The 20,627-nt window shown below is 42.9% G+C and overlaps 1 protein-coding gene across 1 annotated transcript; it reads right to left on the reverse strand.

Annotated features, from left to right (window-relative positions):
- Positions 1-821: 821 nt before the first annotated feature.
- Positions 822-19,661, reverse strand: dpy19l1l (dpy-19-like 1, like (H. sapiens)). The gene is made up of 22 exons (XM_060065833.1): positions 19,298-19,661; positions 18,813-18,837; positions 18,364-18,451; positions 17,773-17,910; positions 17,217-17,337; positions 15,368-15,461; positions 15,122-15,179; positions 14,204-14,295; positions 13,736-13,835; positions 12,782-12,859; positions 11,282-11,368; positions 9,264-9,323; positions 7,952-8,032; positions 7,249-7,350; positions 6,757-6,828; positions 6,121-6,203; positions 5,588-5,612; positions 4,729-4,848; positions 4,090-4,264; positions 3,606-3,705; positions 3,026-3,151; positions 822-2,762 (listed from the first exon to the last, which is right to left on the reverse strand). Exons 1-22 carry the CDS (start codon positions 19,512-19,514, stop codon positions 2,609-2,611), a joined length of 2,196 nt encoding a protein of 731 aa, XP_059921816.1. The 5' UTR covers positions 19,515-19,661; the 3' UTR covers positions 822-2,608.
- Between the last annotated feature and the right edge of the window lie 966 nt (positions 19,662-20,627).

Below are 20,627 nucleotides of genomic sequence, written 5' to 3' on the forward strand. Positions count from 1 at the left end.
TTTGTGGCAATGCTTACACACATAGCCCACATAACACATTGCACTCTCTTGAAACTGCAAGCTAACATCTTCAGTAATTGTTGAGTTGACAGTGGGACAAGAAGACTACATTCTTATTAGATGTATCCAAATAAAATACAGGATACACTGACCTACGATCTTTTAATATTTAAAAAAGCAGGAGCTGGAAGAAATTCTACCCGAATTGCTTTTATTTGTTCTGCCTTTTAAACCACCTAGACTATTGAAAATACTGATTAGTAAGATAGAACCGTGGGTATTGAGTAATTAGGCTTCCGCTAAATGTTTGCATGTTAGGCCTACTCAAAGTGGGTTGTTTTATTTTTTGACCTACCTCTCTCTGTTGGAAAAAACATAAATTAAATGGTTTTAAACTTTGAACTATAAACTATGAATCAATGAACTATAAACTTTTTTAAACTCTGAAAGATATACTAGGCAGAAATTAGAGAAACCTTGAACCTGTGTATGGACACATACATTGTACTTGATTTTTGAAGTTGTACCTCAATTATACTACAATTACATAAACCAACATTACTAGATTAATAGATTAATGTTAGCCATATCGTACATTTAAGATATTAAACCTCTAACATCTATTGCATGAATCCCTAATGTAATATTAATGGAGACCAATAGATGGAGACAATGTACAGAAACGTCTCTTGTTTATCAGAAGAAAAAAAATACAGATAGCGTACTGATATCTTTCTTTTTAAATCATGGGTGCTGGTGATGAGGTATTTAAAAAAAATCGATCCATTATCTTAATTAAAAGAAATTCTTGACAATTTAAATTTCCTAATAAAAACAGTTTATTCATTTAAAATGCAGACAAAAATAGTCACATTATAAAAAGACATTGGGAACAAAGCCTGCAAATAAACTGTATAAAATACAGTCAACAACTTCACAGTCTCACTCATCAAAGGGCAAAGTAACTGATGACAGAACATGAATTAAAACCAATTGAAATGAATGAACAAAGATAACTTGGTTGAGACGCCACCTCAGGTCTTACATACTAATACTATTTGGTTCTTTTCATATAATGTAGTTATGAATTAACCGTGAAAATGTGTACCACGAAAGAGTAGCAGGTGCTTTTTCCTCAAGCTCACTTAAACTCTGCCTTTAAACCATGGGGCACGCAATCAAACATACAAACAAAGAAATGTAAAATAAAATAAAATCTTGGTCCCGAGAAAGTACAGTTAAATACTGTTGCCAAGAAAAGAGATCACAGTTTTCATAGCATTAAGGCCTGTGACTATGAGGGGCTCCCAGTGGTTATGATGCCGGCCTCCTTCCCCCTCCTAGGACAAATTAATCGAGATGCTAGCGAAGGTTGTGGCTTTGAAAGAAAACAAGAAGATTGGCAATTTGCTGTTGTGGGATGCAGCCATCCTGAACCCCTAATCCAAATACATCACAGGTGTCTTTTAGCCGATACAGTCCTGGCTTGTGTTGTTTGTAATGAACGTCTGCAGGCAAACCAAGCCAATGGACTGCTCATATTCTAACATATGGCGACGGGGCTGTGGACTACAGCTTAAGTGTTGCAGTGCATTTCTAATACTGAGTAACTAACTTTATAACTAATACTAAATTAAAGCAGAACATGAATGCCACCAAAACCCACCTATTTAACTCAACTGGAAAGGCTACGTTTGACAGACCAAAGCTACACGTTTGGCAAAGGGTGCTCCGTATAAAAAAATAATAATATTACTATGCTGGGCTTCAAGTGGAAACAAAGATTGCTTCAATTTGAGGAATCAAATGCTACTGACCAACATAACAAAAACCTAGGGAGACAATGAACGACTTTCTATTGTTAGATGAACATCAATATGCCTACAATTTATACGAATTGACCAGTACAGGCAATACATAACAAAATGTGTTCCATTGGGGACCTATACAGCCTCTAGACATACTAACTATAAAGATTGGCAAGAATTCTGCTAAAAGAAGATCTACATTAGTGTATCTGGCCTAGAGGGAGCTTAATAGAATATTATGTGATCTCCCTCATGTGTAGCTGGCCTGATTGATATGCGGTCCATAAAATACTTTAAAAACACTTGGCAACAACAACATCTGCTTACGCAACTGTTGTAAAGGCTTTTAAAACAAACATACTTGGAAACGTTATAATATATTGACTGAAGTGAACCTCTTCAAAAGCTAATTTACACACTTAGACATGGTTCATTTACATCCAAACGCTAAGTTACAGAGTAAAACACTGCAATTCAACTGTACCGCAAATCAATGAAAACATGTTCTCCAAATAAGCCTTCAGAGAACGTGATTGCATCAAAAAGGGAACCATGGGTGAACTTAGAGGTTCTTCATGGTTGTGAGGAGCATCCACTGGTAGTGGAGGATCCATCGTGGACCAACCGACCTAGTCCTCCTCATTGGATATAAACATCAACACTGGTTTGGGCTTGGGGTAGTAGGGCACCCCCAGACAGAGAGGTTACCCACAGGGGGAGACATATCTATATATATATACCAATACAAAGAAAATAAACACACACACACACACACACACACACACACAGGGAGAGAGCTGTTATCTGGGCACTTTGAGGACCTTGTAGACGTTGTTGTGGAAGACGGTGGAGAAGTGAGGCCGGGCGTCTTTGTTCACCAGACTGCAGAAGGGGACCTTGCCGGCATTCTGGGGGTCCTCCACGTCCCAGATCTCTGGCATGCTGCAGCCGGGCCTAACATACACACACACACACACACACACACACACACACACACACACACACACACACGGGAGAGGAGGGAGGACAGAAGGAGGAATATTTAGAGAGAGAGATGAAGGGATGGTCGAGGTCTGTGGTGGTGTGTATGCAGGCGGTTGTTCATTCTGTGAATGTGGAGCTCAGCCACGGTGGTTTGCTCATGGCTCAACTCCAAGGCTTTTGGGATTATCAACCTCTCTCACAATCTTTTGTGTTCGTCTGTGTGCGTGTCATACCTGGTCCTCCTTGTGCACCAGGAGTCCTCCAGCACAAAGTAGTGGACCCCGAGTTGCATGAGGTTGCTTTTGACCGTCTCCCCGGACATGCGGCTATACATCGAGTACACCAGCTTGGTCCTCTCTCTGCAACACACACACACACACACACACACTAACCTTATGGGGACGGCTGGCATTAAGCATAGCAGTCGTTTCCTCTCTTGTTGTTGCAATAACATTTAAATACCTTCTAATAATAATAACTTACTCTTTTAACTGTTATTAAGTATTTTACATGAATATTGGAGTTAACTCTGTCTTTTGTCATTTCTGAAAAACAGCCAAACACAGAACTAAGCAAGACAAAGCTACACGTGGAGCTTTGGAATCAAATATTTGGACAGAGGTTGGTTTGTAGATAATCTACCTCAAATAACAAAGGCTGCAGTGCTAGCTGAACTTAGCCCGGCAATGATCCAGCGGAAGTCGATCTTAGCCCTGGCTCTACTACAGTGCTAGCTGACGTGAGCCCTAGTAATAACACTACAGTGCACTTCTAGCTGACCAAAGCCCTAGTTATGCTACAGTGCTAGCTGACCTTAGCCCGGCATCCTCATAGTGTGGATGGTTAACGATGGCCCTGCCGGTCGATAGCTTTACACTGGCCATCGTTGGCATGGCTCCAGCAAACACTGCATCTGTAGACGGATGGAGAGGTTCAAGGACAGTGTTAGTGGTGGTAAGGGAGGTGGCACAGATCTCCACAATCAAAATGTTAATGCTCCCTTATGAAATGCTCCGCTATTTACTGCAAGTTACTTTGTATGAAAGCATCTGTAAATAGTAGATTCAATTATTGTGAATGTGATAGGGGTACACAGATAGGGGTATTGTAAGAGATATAGAGAAGGGCAGAGTGAGAGACAAAGGGAGGGAGACTGGGAGAGAGAGCTAAAATACCTACAATGTAACTACTTTTTTGCAGTTTAGCTTATGTCTAATTTTCCAAAGCCCCAATACAAAGCAGAAAACACTGCTGCAACAGTGTTGGCACCAGCAACCCCATCAGCAGCAGTACCCACCGGGTTTGGTGTTGCCCTGGATCCAGTCGAGCAGCTCCTCCTGGGGCATGTTGCTAAACTCCCCCATGATCCCCCACTGGGCCTGCAGGTTGGTCACGCCCTGTACGGCCATGACAGACAGAAAGGCAAACACCACCATCTGGAGCCTGGACCTCTCCCCCACCCAGCTGAACAACTGGCGGGAGAGAGGGAGGGGAAGAAGGAGAGAGTAAGGGTGAGAACGGGAGAGCGAGATAGAAAGCGAAAGAGACAGACACAGATATGGAGAAAGAGGTAGACAGATAGGTAGTACGGGAGAGTGCGGGAGAGAGAGGAAGAGAGTGAAAGGGGTGTGGAGAGGAAGAGCGGTGAAGGGGAAGTGAAAAAGAGGAAGAGAGAGAAAGGAGAGTAGAGTGGGAGAGAGGAGGGGAGTGACAAAGAGAAAAAGGGATGTGGAGAGGGAGAGAGGTGGATGGGGAGTGACGAAGAGCAAGAGAGTGAGAAAGTGACAGAGAGGCAGAGGAAGCGAGAGGGGAGAAACAATATAACACTCAATAATTACATTTGACTACAAATACAGTCATACTGATAATAACAATACATAACGATATTTATACATTCAGAAATCAAAATGAAACCAAAACAGACTAAACCAGTTACCTGCTTGGAGCAGATGAGGGCGGCCATGATGCACATGTGAGGGGTGAGGAAGAGCTTGAGACGCATGATTAGGACGGCTAGCAGGGAGAACGCCACCAGCTGAAGACCGTGGTACACCAGCTGGAGGAGCAAACAACAAATGCAGGCAGCACACAGTGATTCATAACAATAATAATCTTTATTATCGCATTTGTGCAATGCGCGTTACAAGCCACACAATAAACTCTGCATATAGTGTGTGTGTGTGTGTGTGTGTGTGTGTGTGTGTGTGTGTGTGTGTGTGTGTGTGTGTGTGTGTGTGTGTGTGTGTGTGTGTGTGTGTGTGTGTGTGTGTGTGTGTTGAATATCGTGCGTTGGAGCAAACATTGCGTGTGTGTGTAATGTGTGCACATGTGTGTATGCACTTGTTTGTGTGTGCGTGTGCAAGACAACTCAACAGCGCAATAGAAAGGGGGGCGGGGGGAGAGATGAAAAGATAAAGAGCAATAAATAGAGAGTGATAAATGGAGAGATCTAGCGATATAAAGAGCGAGAGAGAGACCAACACAGAGACAGAGAGACATATGGGAGCCATATGACTCACGAGAGATAGTATTGAAAAAATAAGAGATAAAGAGAAAGAAAGAAAAGACTAAATAAAAAGGCGCAGGGGTTTGGGATTGGATTCCACGGCAAGAGAAACATTGGCTTTCATTTCCCAGCGGAGAACCAAGCGAAGAGAGCCGGAGGACGAGCCAGCAGCCACAGAGACATTCACTCACAGGAAGGCACAAGGGCGACAACACTGCTGCTCCTGCTGCTTCCGCTCACTAATACCTTGCAGAGATAGAGAGAGATAGGGCAGTTTGCGCTCGCTCACCTCTCCTTTGGCTATCAGTTCCGGCCTGTAAGAAGCAAATAGAACGGAATGAGTTTGGGTCGCTGAGGCAGAAAACAGCACTGCTATCTCTGGGCACATTGCAGAGAGACGAATACATTATGGGGGAAAAATGTAATATGTTTATGTTTAATGTAATACAGTAGCCCACCGCGTAGAAATGCTAAAGATAAGACTGGGAGACAGAGATTTGCATGGTTTCCAGACTGCATGGAAATATTCAGACTGTGTATTCAAACTGTTAAAGGACACCGAGCTTCCCTTCAAGACACAATACTCTGGCATCTACCTTTTCTGCTAAGTTACTGTCAGGGTCAAAAAATGTACTTTTTAGTTAAAAGTGAAAGAACCTTCTGCCCACACAATTCTTTTGATCTGTAACCAAGGATTTGTACCTGGCAAATACTCAAATCTATCTGCTATTCGCTGGTGGAAGGTGTTTACTTTGGACCCTGGTTGCATCACTCAAATGTAGCCGTGAACAACAGAGCACAAGCAGTGGAACAGACACTCACTCCTCTTCCTCAAGCTCACTCTCAGACTCTGAGGTTTTGGCCACGTCTCCATGGACCAGGAAGTGATACACATCCCGTAACGTCTAAAGAGGGACAGAAACAAATGTGTCTAGATTGGCATTGTATTTTGAGTTTTGCTAATTTGACACGCTCTGGCAATGAAAATGTAGTTTTCCCATGCTTATAAATCAATTCGAATTGAGAGAAAAAGAGACACAGAGAGAGAAAGACATCACGTTAAATGAACAAATGGTATGCATCAGGAATCTCCCCTTTGGCTCTACATTCGTTTCTACAACCAACCACCCCCAATGCTGTTTTTAAATTCATTGCAGATAATCAGCAACGCGTGTTACACTGACTTCAGCTTCGGTGCAGTTGTCAAGCTGTCGTTTTGTGACAATTGACAAGGCAGGGTAGGTGACACGTGTATATTTTTAGCACCATGTTTTATTCATGAATTCATGGAACAGCCAAGGTTTTTTTTTGGTTTTTGAATGACTGCGCTTTACAAAAAAGGCACTAATTAAGCGTTGGGGTGTGTGTGTGTGTGTGTGTGTGTGTGTGTGTGTGTGTGTGTGTGTGTGTGTGTGTGTGTGTGTGTGTGTGTGTGTGTGTGTGTGGTGCAAAAGTTACCCGTGCAGCGATGAGCACGAGCACTAACACGTTGATGGGGAGCAGCAGGGTCTTGATGTAGCGCAGCGGGGTCTGAGACGGACGGGGACAGGTGTAAGTAGTGGCCCATCATATATATGGAGGCAGAACAGAACAAGAAGCTAAGATTTGTCTGGATGAATTATCTATTCAGGCGGAATCTAAAGTCACAGAGAACAACAGTATATAGCCCATAACCTTTACAAAATGTGATGCACGCACACACACAGCGGTCGAGGGCCTGTTAGAGCCCTGCTACTAAACAGCAGGTCGCTGCGCCCTGAATGGCTGACATTTCACCTGGACACAGTGACATTTAAGCTGACACCATATTTTCAACCTGCATTAACACATAGTTTGAGCAAACAGATTCAATCTTTTAAGATAATTCATCACAGATTAACTTTCCTTTTTTCGATTGCCTTTAACTTAACTAAATAAAATGTACAAAACATCAAATGTATTAAACACTACCTCCATCTCCATGAAGTCAAACTCAGCAGCGCAGGTGTACATGAGCGTGTGGAAGTCCTGGTAGCTGGTGAACTTAGACTTGATCAGGCCGCTGATGTGAGCCTACAGGAACACGGGGAACACGTCAGAGCTCGACCCCACGCCTCACCCAGGCTCAACACTGGGGGTGAGGTTGACTCACTTAGTGGACGCCTCACCCAGGCTCAACACTGGGGGTGAGGTTGACTCACTTAGTGGACGCCTCACCCAGGCTCAACACTGGGGGTGAGGTTGACTCACTTAGTGGACGCCTCACCCAGGCTCAACACTGGGGGTGAGGTTGACTCACTTAGTGGACGCCTCACCCAGGCTCAACACTGGGGGTGAGGTTGACTCACTTAGTGGACGCCTCACCCAGGCTCAACACTGGGGGTGAGGTTGTCTCACTTAGTGGACGCCTCACCCAGGCTCAACACTGGGGGTGAGGTTGACTCATTTAGTGGACGCCTCCATCAGAAGCAATATACAAATGACAAATATAAATATAGAAACATATGAATCAGATATTCTGAGCGGGATGCCTCCCTGATGACCATACCTTAATATATCATGGAGAGCAAAACATGAATATTGAAGTAGTATGCGCGCCACCGCTTTACATTCGCAACATTATTCACTTACTCAGCGTAATGCAACTAACTTCATCATAGCAACAATGGCTTACGTCATCGGAGGACCCCAGCACGGTGGACAGTAGGAACTTGAGCACCAACGTGGAGCCCACCCATCCCAGGCCCTGCATGGACTGAGGATGGGGGGGGCAGATGCATGAGGGGACAAGGTGGAGGGTTATAAGGAGACAAACCCTAACTGGCATTATGCTAGGTGCTGTAGAGGTGGTGTGCATGGTTTTCTGCCTTACACTTGAGGGTCAGGGTTAGGGTCAGCTGTAAGCTTGAGAAAAGCTTATTCAAATTGCCGGTCACTGCTAATGCCATTTCTGTGTCAGCTTATATAAATGAATGGTTCAAAGATGATCAGGCTGATAGGTAGAGGTGGTCCTATATGTTTGATCAGACTTAAATTACTTTGGATGACAGTGCTGATCTGCTTGTGGCTGGCCTACCAATAATTGGTAGACTATATCCATATCAAAAAACACATCACTCTTTGTCGACTAACAGATCTTAAAAGCATACAGGAGCTGTCATGCCTACAAATCATCTCTCCTGCTACAGAGTACAGAGACATTTCAACATTGTGTATTTATACGTTTATCGAGTCAACGGATGTGATGAAGCTTTTAGTACTTCCACTGGTGATGACAGTTTTAGCACCTACTCTATCTTTACAAGTGCTTGCCATTTATGAAAAATTGCAGGTACAGATATCGCTGCCGAGGTGATGAATCGGTTGATGCAGCAGAAGCCTTTTTGCTCTGCATTACTGTGAGCACCTTTCATAAACAAAAGTGTTTGCCAAGCAATCGTTCCCCGATCCAGAAATCATTTTTCAGTTTTTGGATTAATATAGCCATAGAAAATGAGGACCATCCCTTTGTTTTTTAAAAAAAAGCACTTATTTTGAGAGCCTCTACCCCAATTTCGTCGCACTTTGTGCAATGACAAAAAGAGATTCTGATTCTGATAATATAGAGTGTCATAGCACCCAGCCGCCGCAAGTCTCTGACATCAGAGAGGAATGAAAATAATAATATCAATAAAATTAATCATTGACACCGACTCAGGATTTATATCGAAATGTTCGCAATGACTAACGGTGTATGTTGCCAGAGTTTGGCTGATTGATATCATATTATGGGTTGGGTCAGCTTGAAATCCTCTATAGACCTGCAGAGATAGAATAAAACAACCTTTCCAGTGATTCGCCAAATGCACCAACTCCCTAAAATGAAGCATACAACTATCAAGCATAAGGTCCTCATTGGACACAATGTTTTCCATGACCTGCATTTTAAGATGAAGAAGCATTCAATACAGCATATTTTCAGCAGTTACATGACGAGCAGGGCGTACCCAAGTGATGATCCCGGGTCTGCAGACTGCTGTGAAACTTTCCTTAAATGCGATGATGGCCTGCCAAGACAAACACATAACATCCAAACATTGAAATCCTCTGAATCACAACAAAATACCAAACACAAGGAATATCAAATATACCCAATATGTAACTGTGTATCTTTATATATAAACTGCATTAAATGGCTATGGAGATATAGTGGCGACCTAAGCCATGAACTGGAGCATCTATTATTATTTAAAACTAGAAGCTGAAATCAGAGAAAACAATCCTGAGTTGTCAATGGTTTTACTGCAGTTATTCTTTTCTTGTAATCCACATATACTGTCAAATTAATTAATTAATAATTAATTATTATTAATTATTAATTATTACACTTGCATCAAGCAAAGATCAGACTATGAGCTTTAGTTGTCTTTGCAGGGGAGTGAGGCTTCAGGCCTGTCAGTCGTTCTTTGGGTTCAAAGGACAATGCTAAGTTAAAGGACAATTCCGGTATTTTGAACATTGAGCCCCCTTTCTGGTTTGTTTAGGATGAAATAGAGTGGGTGACACCGAAATTTGAACTATTAGTCCTTTCTCGGGTATTTGGCTCATTTTGAATCGCTCCTGCCTGCTTCACAATGGTTGTCTGTGTGCATACACAAACCTGTCAACCCAGCAACCCTAAACGTTCGTTTTCAAAAATGTGCAAGTAACCGAGTGGTTAGTGGCATTCGTGAAGTTTAAAAAAAAATTATCGGCGCAATATATGGTTTCTGTCGTGTTTTATTGCACATTTATCGCCAGTTGATTTCAGTTGGAAGACTCATTACTGCACGATGATATTACTCCGCCGAACCGGAAAGGTGGGCTGTTTACGTTGGTTTGAAGTCTTGTACCGTGAGCACTTCGGATTAGGGAAAATCACATAGAAAATCACTGAAAATGGATTATGAAAGGTGGCTTCTGGAGGACGCACTCGATTTTGACGGCAGAGTATATCGTTTTGAACCAGAATTCACCCAAGAGGAGCTACGTGAAATGGAGGCTAGGGCTACGGAGGCGCCTGAAGCTCCGGCTGAAGCGGTCCCCCCAGGATCACGGGCGGGTGGTGTGCCTGTGGGAAGTGCAGGCAGATGCCGACGGAAGTCGAAAGTAGGTGCTGCACGGAGTGGGACCTTGTGCGGAAGTTTATATGGGGTTGTGAGGTATCTGAAAAAATAGTTCAATTTAGCAACTAACACGGATGGAAAACATATATTGCGCCGATATTTTTTTTTTAAACTTCACGAATGCCACTAACCACTCGGTTACTACATTTTTGAAAACGAACGTTTAGGGTTGCTGGGTTGACAGGTTTGTGTATGCACACAGACAACCATTGTGAAGCAGGCAGGAGCGATTCAAAATGAGCCAAATACCCGAGAAAGGACTAATAGTTCAAATTTCGGTGTCACCCACTCTATTTCATCCTAAACATACCAGAAAGGGGGCTCAATGTTCAAAATACCGGAATTGTCCTTTAATGAACATCCATTGAGACGGGCGTGTAGGTTGGTGGCTAATGGCCTCAGAGGTCTTTGAATTTGTCTGCAAATTGTCTGTTGTAGATGTCAAAACACACGCACACAACGGACACTAGGGCTGGCCGATTAATCGAATTCCGATCTCGATTTCAATTTCGAACAATCACAAAATTAACATAATCAAGTTTTCAGAACAGCTGGATACATATTTGTACATTCTTTTAAATTTGAACATTTTCTTTTGGACCATTTTGTGCATTTTTTTAAGGCGAAATTTCAAAGTTCTCAGTTACAAAGTGTTTTAGAGAGAGACATGCTGAATAAATACATCAAGTTTTCAAACTCAATAAATAGTCATTTGAATAATCGTGATTTCAATATTGACCAAAGTAATCGTGATTATGATTTTTCCGTAATCGAGCAGCCCTACTGGGGACACACACACACACACACACACTCACACTCCCCCCCCCCCCCTGCCCCGGAGGAGCAGAGCACTGACTCACCCAGATGGAGACCAGAGAGGAGGCGTAGAAGGAGGTGAGTAGCATGGAGTTGCCAAACATCAGGAGGAAACACATGGCAAGAGCGATCTGCAGGAAGCAACCAGGGAGAGACAGAGAGAGAACGATGTGTCAGTCAACCGCAGTCTGCTTTGCCTCCCAGTGGTGTGGAAACTGTGTGTTCTGGACCACCAGCTTCACACTGGGATGCTGAATCCAGTCGTTAGGCAGCTCATCTGTGTAATGACAATGACACCACAGGGAGGAAACAAACAAACCACATCCACTTTGTCATGACAAAAGCGAGTCCCTATTGTTGCTGCAAGAGAGGCATATTTCTCTCTCTCACACACACACACACACACACACACACACACACACACACACACACACACACACACACACACACACACACACACACACACACACACACACACACACACACACACACACACACACACACACACACACACACACACACACGAGATCAGACAAAACAAGCCCTGCATAATTTGTCAGAAATATTCATCTCTCACGGGACTTCAACTGTCGCATAGCAACGATCCCTAGTAGATTCGTCCCTCAGAGTTGAAACAGAAGAAGCTTGTTGTTAGATTGTAAGTTAGTCAATCATTATGGGAGAGTGGGGGGTTGCATGATACATTGTCATAAATAATTAGAAGAGACTAAATGCCAAGTGATGAAAACGTAGCCTTCATCCAGACGAAGCATGGCTATGTTAAAAAGGAGCAAAGGCTGTGCCTTCGCACGCTGGGCCAACTTCCAGTCGCAACTCAACTGAAGATTTGGCAGCCACGTAGGTCACAGGGGAAACACATGCTTCTGCCTGGCTGCATTTGTTATTCATGGGAACACAGACACACACGCGTGCACAGAAATCATCACTGCCAAGCCGTTTGAATTATGCACTGCCTCCATGCCCTCCCTTGGACTAAGATCTCCACCATCTCTGGATGACTTCCTTATCGCTGGAGCTCCCAGCCTCTGGCTTCCAGACCCTGGCTCATAGCCCAGCATGCAGAGGAGGATTAGGGGCAAAGGAATGTGGAGGAGATGCTTGGATCATCCCTCGTTCACAAACACATACAGCCCTCATTTAGACGAGAGACAAAACAGGGACACAAAAAGGCTTCCATGAGACTGGAAAGAAAATCTCATACGCTTGGTGTCTTGTTGCTTCAAATTTAGACATGTTAAAAAAATAAAATAAACTGTCGTCATGAAAATGTGAAGTGAAATTGCGACCCTTTGATGAGCGCTATTGATATCGAGGAACAGGTGTGGAGAAACCATGGAAATAGTGCTAGAGGGAGGAGCAGAGTGAACCAAACTGTTGGGATTGTTTGTTTTAGAGTCTGCAGTTTGCTTTAAAATCAATTCATCTTTGGGTCATTCATACTGTATTTTGGACATGGTTGTTTTTCTTTAAATGAGGTGCAGGTTTTGAATAAGGTTGCCCTGTGCAGGCGGAAAGTCTCCTACCATGTGAGTCACCAGGATGGACTGCAGCTTGGTGGGGCTGAGGTAGCCAAGGATGTAGGAGGCAAACAGAGAGGCCACCTGGACAGAACAAAGCAGCACAACCGAACATCAGCTCAAACAATGTCTGAAAGTAAAAATCTATGACTAGTAGCAACGATATCCTGCCAACATTGAGCCTTGTGTCTCATTGTATGTGGTTAGGCAGTGTGGATACTGTCAAAACGGGGCAGATATTAACTGCAAGGCATCATCACACTGGGACTGAGAACTTGTCGACTCTAGGAAAAGTTAAATGTATTGCTATGATTTCCATTAAGCTCTACAGTTTTGCTTCAATAGTAATAGTATTAAAAAGAAAGCAGTCCAGTACAATATGTGCGTATTATGAGCATGATGAATGGAAAAAAACTTAAATTTATTCAAACCCTAATGGATGGTTTAATGTACCAGCCAGATACTTCAGAGGGCACACGCTATTGAATTTATTTCCAAGCGATTTCAGCGCCAAATTTCGATTGGCCAATTGCACACTCTGCAGGCCTCGACAGGCGCCCACGAGTGCTGCCATGCATTCTCGGTGCGAACACTTGGTTTAAACCTGGATTATACTATACTACTATACCGCACGGCCGGCACGGGTCGCAAAGACATGAGCTGATGCGAAAAACTGATGGGCAAATCGTTTGGATCTTTGATACATTCATGAGTTTTCTCCATGCAGCGAATGGTCTACAGGAAATTTAACGCTACCATACGGCCATTAAATAGGCAAGACGAGGGGGGTGGGGGTTACATTCGGGAGAGACCGGTGTGAGAGATGGATGAACCGGCAGCTCCTAGGAATTCTCCATGGCGGCGCCTGCATGGAGCAGCCGTCGGAGCGAAAAAGGCCAAAAGATGCGGAGCGTGTTGTTCTGTGTCACTTTGACTCGCTTCAAAATAAAACATCTGTACCTGGGTGAGCAGCACGAACTGAGCAAACTGCCAGGGCAGCATGAAGCACAGTGTGGAGACCCCCAGGGCCACCATGGACGTTCTGCTAGGGCTCTTTGTCCTGGACCCATGGGACAACACACACACACACACACACACACACACACACACACACACACACACACACACACACACACACACACACACACACACACACACACACACACACACACACACACACACACACACACACACACACACACACACACACACGTATAAACATGTGCACACAGCATGTACAGAGTTCATTCTTTCGATGCAATCCAAGCCCGGCATCTAGGCTGCGCAGTCTTAAGAAGCCAAAGCGGGCACTGAAAAATATCCAGGACCAAATCGCTTAAGATAACATAAAGACCTTCTGGGGACTATTTCTGATATTTCTATAGTAAGAATATACCCACGTACAAACCCAAAAAGACCCACGCTTACCGTAGGATGTAGGTGAGCAGCAGCATCTGCATGACCAGAAAGGGGTACGCAAAGCTCTCCCTCAGAGGTGGGGTCCACATCACACGAGTGCTCTGGAAGCACACACACACACACACACACACACACACACACACACACACACACACACACACACACACACACACACACACACACACACACACACACACACACACACACACACACACACACACACACACACACACAGTGGAATAGTCCTTTAGCAAGAGACAGAAGCTCATGATCCCTTATTTGGATCACTCTGAATGGAGATGGAAGCTTAAAGTGAGGACGTTAAATACACAAAATGCAAAGCCCAGAGAAGATCAAATACTTTCTCTGAAGATCCGCACAGAAAGAGGAAGTAGACAGATTGAGCAGCTTGTTGCTTGTAATGTCTGATCATGTTACAGTATATTATTACACTATCCATTCAAGAAACATGATGGTAAAATCTGTTCCATCTTGGTTTTCAAGTATTGAGAGAACTACAAGCTACTTCTACCAAACTACTTAGTACCATATTACACCCACACCCACAGCTAGCGGCACGTGAGGCAGAGATTTCCTTTTGTGTCCCTACCCCACAGTAAACCAACAGTGGGGTACGGACAACCTCACAATACGCACCAGGGAGGTTAGTATATGCTTGAACTGGACCAGTAAGGATATAGCTGTCAAAAATAAATGGATGTGTGGGTTGGCAAGGCGAAACGCAATAGATTTCACACACATACAGAAATACACACATCTAAATGTGTGGAAAGCCAGTGTTTATTTCTCACTAAGCGAAAGGCAGAATTTCCGTCTGGTTTGCAGGAGGTGTGCGTGTTTGTGTTGCTGCACTGATTTATCTTTCGTTGCGTGTGCATTGTGTGCGTGTATGTGTGTGCGGCTCACTTCTCCGTGGTTGAAGAAGAAACACATGGTGGTGACCAGGCCTCCCAAGCGACTTCCACTGGGGAGGGAGAAGAAAGACAGTGAACACAAGCACGTGAGAGATAATAAGTACAGAGAAAGCAGAACATCAGCGTTTATCTTTTCCCTTTGCATACATATTTGAATCCCTCGAACAGCTCTATCCACTAAATTCCAAGGACTTGGATGTAATATTTTGTAGGTAGGTTAAAGTTCAAGGGAAGTTACCTGAGGTAGGCGCCGTATATGAAGAACAAGCTCATCATGAAGCCGTTCAGGAGGAACACAAAGGTCACATAAAAGTATGCTGGGTCGCCCAGGCCTAGAGGATGGGACACACAGACACAGACACACACAGACACACACAATTCTTGAAAACAAAGGAGCTTATGCCATTTTGACAGAATTGAATTATACGGTTTGCATCCTGTCAAATCTTTTACATTGCAGCGGATTTGTTAAATGTGCGCACATCACCGTCGCACTGTCCCAACAGATTGATTCTGTCCCTTACTGGTAACCTTGGATATTTTAACATTGCATATTTGGATTGGCCCCTTGCCATTTATCTCAAATGTATGGCCCTTAATGTAATGTTACTTGGGGCATTGTTTATTTTGGAATTAAATTGTGTTAACATTTATATATAGACACATTTCTAGCTGTACAGCTATTGCACCTTACTGCTCTTGTAATATTGATTGTTTATTTGTTTATTTTGCACTCTACGCTCTGTTCCTTCCGTGTACTGCAGTTGCTGACCAGTCATTTCCCTCTGGATAAATATTTAATCTTAAACAACAGGCCACGTGGAAGCCAGGTCTTTATTACGACAGTAGGCCAGGTTTAACCACAAAACCCCCACCCCCGCAGTGTGTGATTCTTGAACGTTATGGTGTTTGAACAAAGCAATGATCTCCTAATATCACACCCTGCTGTGTCTCATGCAGCGTGACTTGCATGCTGATGCAGATAAACAACAGCAAGGAGACTTGTGTCAGGTTTTTAAACACTAAAATGTGAGACTCTGCTGTGGAATCGCTACTGCCATGGATTGGACAAAGCTCAACAATCGAAAGAAAACATTTCTTTCTTTCTTCCCACTTATGCTAAATAAAGGCATTTCATTTTCATTGTGAAAAGTTTATTCTGTCCACACCTTCCATCCTTCATATATCCTTCATCCATCAACAAACAATGAGTCAATGAAGATGGAAATAAATAACATGCATAAGTATATAGTTATAAGAATTAGAGTATAATGATAAAGACTTATTATTCTCAGTCATCTCTCCATTGTTCTTCAATAGTGATCCGCTTTTATTTAATTGAAGCTTATTCTAGGTTTGTCTTTGTCTTTCCCCATGGCTATGACCCAGACCGACTTTATGATACCGTTTTAGTACCGCCGCTGTGTATCACCACTATTAGGAGCGATGTTGTATATGAAATGTCCGGGATGCCCAACCCTCACTCGAGCGCGGACACTGTGGTCGCTGCTCAGATGGAGTCTCACCATCCACACACACCGTGACCCTACACTACAAGCGTTTCCGAAAACTCCATCTCTCGGACTCCGCAGTCAACTGCTGCCCTCGCGTCCACCAGCAACCCTTTTTCATGACATCCGAGAGCCTTGGAAAAGGCACTCCGACGTCACGAAAGGAACGCCATCTGCATTCGCAGCAGAGTGGAACATTCACATAGTGTTTAGGGCAGAATGGCAAAAGATGACTTACTATGTTAACGATCATTTAAGACAAATGATGACATTTAAAATGTGGTCTTGGGTTCACTGGCTCTTTAAAGGAGGAGCGTTCCACTCTGCTATTTTCTGATAAACAAAGTATTGCTTCATACACTGCAAAAAAACTGTCTGCAAAATCAACTCTGTTTTAAAATAAAAGGGTGGACCACCAATTTTCTCAGGTCAGACAAATGAGGAAGGCAAATCCCGGACCAATGATGTCACTGTTCAAACCGTGTGTGTATACATCCGTGTGTGTGACATGTGTGCAAGATATACATATGAACATGCTGTGTTTGCTGATAAAACAAAAGTGCCGACCGCCAATACCTTCGCAGCTGTCAACAGGAGCAAGGCCTTCTCCCCTGTTGATGGACCAGCACATCTTAGTGGGGACACTGAAGAAGTCCATGAGGCCTGTGTATGTTCTGTACCAGCTGGCCAGGACCACCTTGTGGGCAAAGTGGGAGGGATAGAGAGACATAAGGGTAGGTTGTTATTCTTGAGTATCAGTTGAATAACAATCTAATATTGGCTTTTTGTTGTGTTTTCTCAGTGGTAATTGCCTTCTGGTCGGTGGCTTCATTGGGAGTGGGTGTTGTTCATTTTGTATTGGGTTACTCAGTTTATTACGAAATAACTTATCTATAAACTATATATATATATATATATATATATATATATATATACATATATACACATATATATATACACACACACACACACACACACACACACACACACACACACACACACACACACACACACACACACACACACACACACACACACACACACACACACACACACACCTTTATAACATAATAGCATACTAATAACAATGAATATTAAACAGTAATGTAGACAACATTATTGGCTGAATTACCTCTGGGTATAGGTTGAAGCGCTTTAGGGTGTTGATGACCAGCGGGTACTCCGTCAGCCGGTCGTTCATGACCAGGTGTAGGCCGCTCAGGAAGGAGGGCGCCTCGATGATGGTCTTGTAATAAGAGTAGTAGAGACCCTGGAACACAACGAGAAACAAAGCTGTAGCCAACACACATGGTTACAGGGGATGAGCCGGTGGACAGGGACGCATAGAAATGGCTAGAAAAAGTAAGAGATAAAGAAAGGAAACTGTGGCAGGAAATGTCATGCAAGGAACATTAGATAGATTCAGCAGATGGGGCCGAAGCACACAGTGCATTTGGTTTTCTATCTATGCAAGATAAATTCTCACTTTCAAAACATTTATAAACTTCTTTCTTTTTTTGTAACGGTCTTTTACCTCACCCCGCACAGGATAATAATTTGGATTATGGTGGGAGAGAAAGAGCAATGCATAGTAATAAAATGACTTTATGATGCACTTTGATTAATTGTGGGTGCTGGCTAAAATAATATGTATTGCTGGTCATTAAAATGGATGAAAAGCCAGAATCAATAATGATAGTTTGATATATTCTATCCTATTTACCATTTCCGTCCGAAAAGCCATTTCCTTTTCCAGATTAGATAAGTGTGAAAAATGTCGGTCATTTTCAAACAGGAGCGTGAGGTGATACCTAATCACAAAGAGAAGAAAAACATTTGTATTCACGTTCACTTTGTGTTGGCCAATACGTTGACATAGTTTATGCAATGAAAACATGAAACGCATTTTCATAGACAAGCGTCCACTTGATTACATACAAAATAACGTCAAATAAACTACATACAATTATACATGTAGTTACATGCATGTCACATAACATGAAAATGTAAAAGTGGAATTTTCACACATAAATATAATAATAGGTTATAACTTCTAATATGGTACCTGTCAAAAATGTAGCTTCATGGTAGAACAAATATCGTTTCGGAAAAGCAACAGCATTTAACACACACACACACACACACACACGCACACTAAATAAAATCCCTTACCAGTGGATAAATCCAGCAAGCGCGGCTGCAAAAGAAGAACAGCCTTAAATATTGTATCTGAATGACAGACCGCAATGACACATAACCAGTGTTTATCGGAATATCTGCGGTCGAACAAACTAAAAAATTCTTGCAAGTGGTGTGATGCTGGGTGGCATTTTATGGAAATAAGTGCGGATTTGATGGGGTTCGTTAAATTCCCGGTAACATTTCAACAACTTTGCAAGAAGGGACGACACACATTGGAAAGACATGTATGTTACTGACGTCAATGTTGGACAAGTAACGGTAGGCGGCTAACCGTAACTTTAGCAACGGTAAAGCTAACTGGCGGTTATGAGTGAGAGCTATAACCCGGGTTACGAGCCGAGTTATACCGCTCACTCGCGCAGGATTCAGCACTATATTTAGCACTGTATCCGCGATGTAAGGAACCCGTTAGCAGCTGAGCACCGAGGCTAACTAGCTAGCTAACGATAACTTACCGAGCAGTAGAGTGCCTCCTAGTTTCATGAAAGCACCAGGAGTGAGCCCAAGCTTGGCTCTGCTGGCTGAAATCACATTGGGCAGAAAGCTCCCGAAACCCTTTCCCTCTCTGCCTGCTCGTTTCATGTTACTTTTAATAACAGGCGGACTCTTGTCCCGTTCGACCAAGGTCGCTTGGGTTTTCCCGCTGCTCTGTTTTCTTGTTTTAATCACCATTTTAAAAATCAGTGTTCAGACAGAGGAGAGGCTCGAGACAGCACCGCTATGCAAGACACCCCCCTCGGTCTCCAGTGTCGACTGATGAACAGCTTGTGGACACAGTCACTACCTGGGTGATGGCGGTATCTCTCGTCTATACAAATCTGAGGAAACGTTGCCCTCTTTTGGCTTTCTGGCGCTACTGCAGGCCGCTTGCATTTGGTAACCTTGGCAACACTAGGACGTAGGATGGGCATCTCTTGTTTACTGATCTTTTGTTGTCTGATGTCAACACACTGCCACATCCGTTTACCCACGGCCGAAGAATGTACCCCATCATTTTGACCAAACCAGATTTGCTTTCTGGTTATATGCTACTATTATCATTTAACATAATTGTATAAGCATAAACTCATGATTACTATGCAATATTTTTTCGATCTATCACCATATTGTATTGGAAAAAAAGCGTGGTAAATAGTAAACACATTCAACAACTATAAATATTTTACATTGTCATTTTATTTTTGTAGGGAAACTGGTCTAGCACGACCATGCTCCATTCGTCTCTTGTCAATGGGTAAGTTACGAAATAGAAACACTTTCATTCGTATAGTGTGCTCTTCTATATATAAATGTTTCATTATCTTGTAAGTGCATGATACATAGTCGTATTGTGTTTATATGTGTCTCTGTATATTTTTTTAATGTGATGTAAAATGTTTTTCATTTTAATTAATTTCACTGCCCTGTGGTCAATCTGGGAACTTTAAATTAGTTTCATTACTAGCCAGAAGATGTCATTGTAGGACCATTGTTGCACATCCTAGAGCGGCTAAGGCACGCCCACCTATTGCGTCACGGCTGGACCACATACACTGACATTTTTGAATGGGAATCAATGGATTGAAATTAGATCTTCTAAATCAAGAAATATGTATAAAAAAAGATGTAATCTGCATAAACCCAAGTCAAAGTAATGCCGATGTGTACATGTAAGGGTATTGGGTACTTAAGTCCGTTTCAGTCTTTTTAATTGTTTGAAATTGTATTTTTATTATGAACCCTGACAGGTACATTTCATATATATTCAGATTGAAACCAACACTTTTTAAACGTAGCTCCGTGAAC

The sequence above is a fragment of the Gadus macrocephalus genome, chromosome 11 (genome assembly GCF_031168955.1).
Source record: "Gadus macrocephalus chromosome 11, ASM3116895v1".
NCBI classification, from domain to species: Eukaryota; Metazoa; Chordata; class Actinopteri; order Gadiformes; family Gadidae; genus Gadus; species Gadus macrocephalus.

Coding starts and splice junctions, on each gene's coding strand:
- dpy19l1l (XM_060065833.1), bottom strand. CDS start 19,514: ATGGTGATTAAAACAAGAAAACAGAGCAGCGGGAAAACCCAAGCGACC. Junction 15,180..15,367: donor ATATACGGCGCCTACCTCAG/GTAACTTCCCTT, acceptor CTCCCTCCCCAG/TGGAAGTCGCTTGGGAGGCC. Junction 14,296..15,121: donor TCTTCTTCAACCACGGAGAA/GTGAGCCGCACA, acceptor GTGTGCTTCCAG/AGCACTCGTGTGATGTGGAC.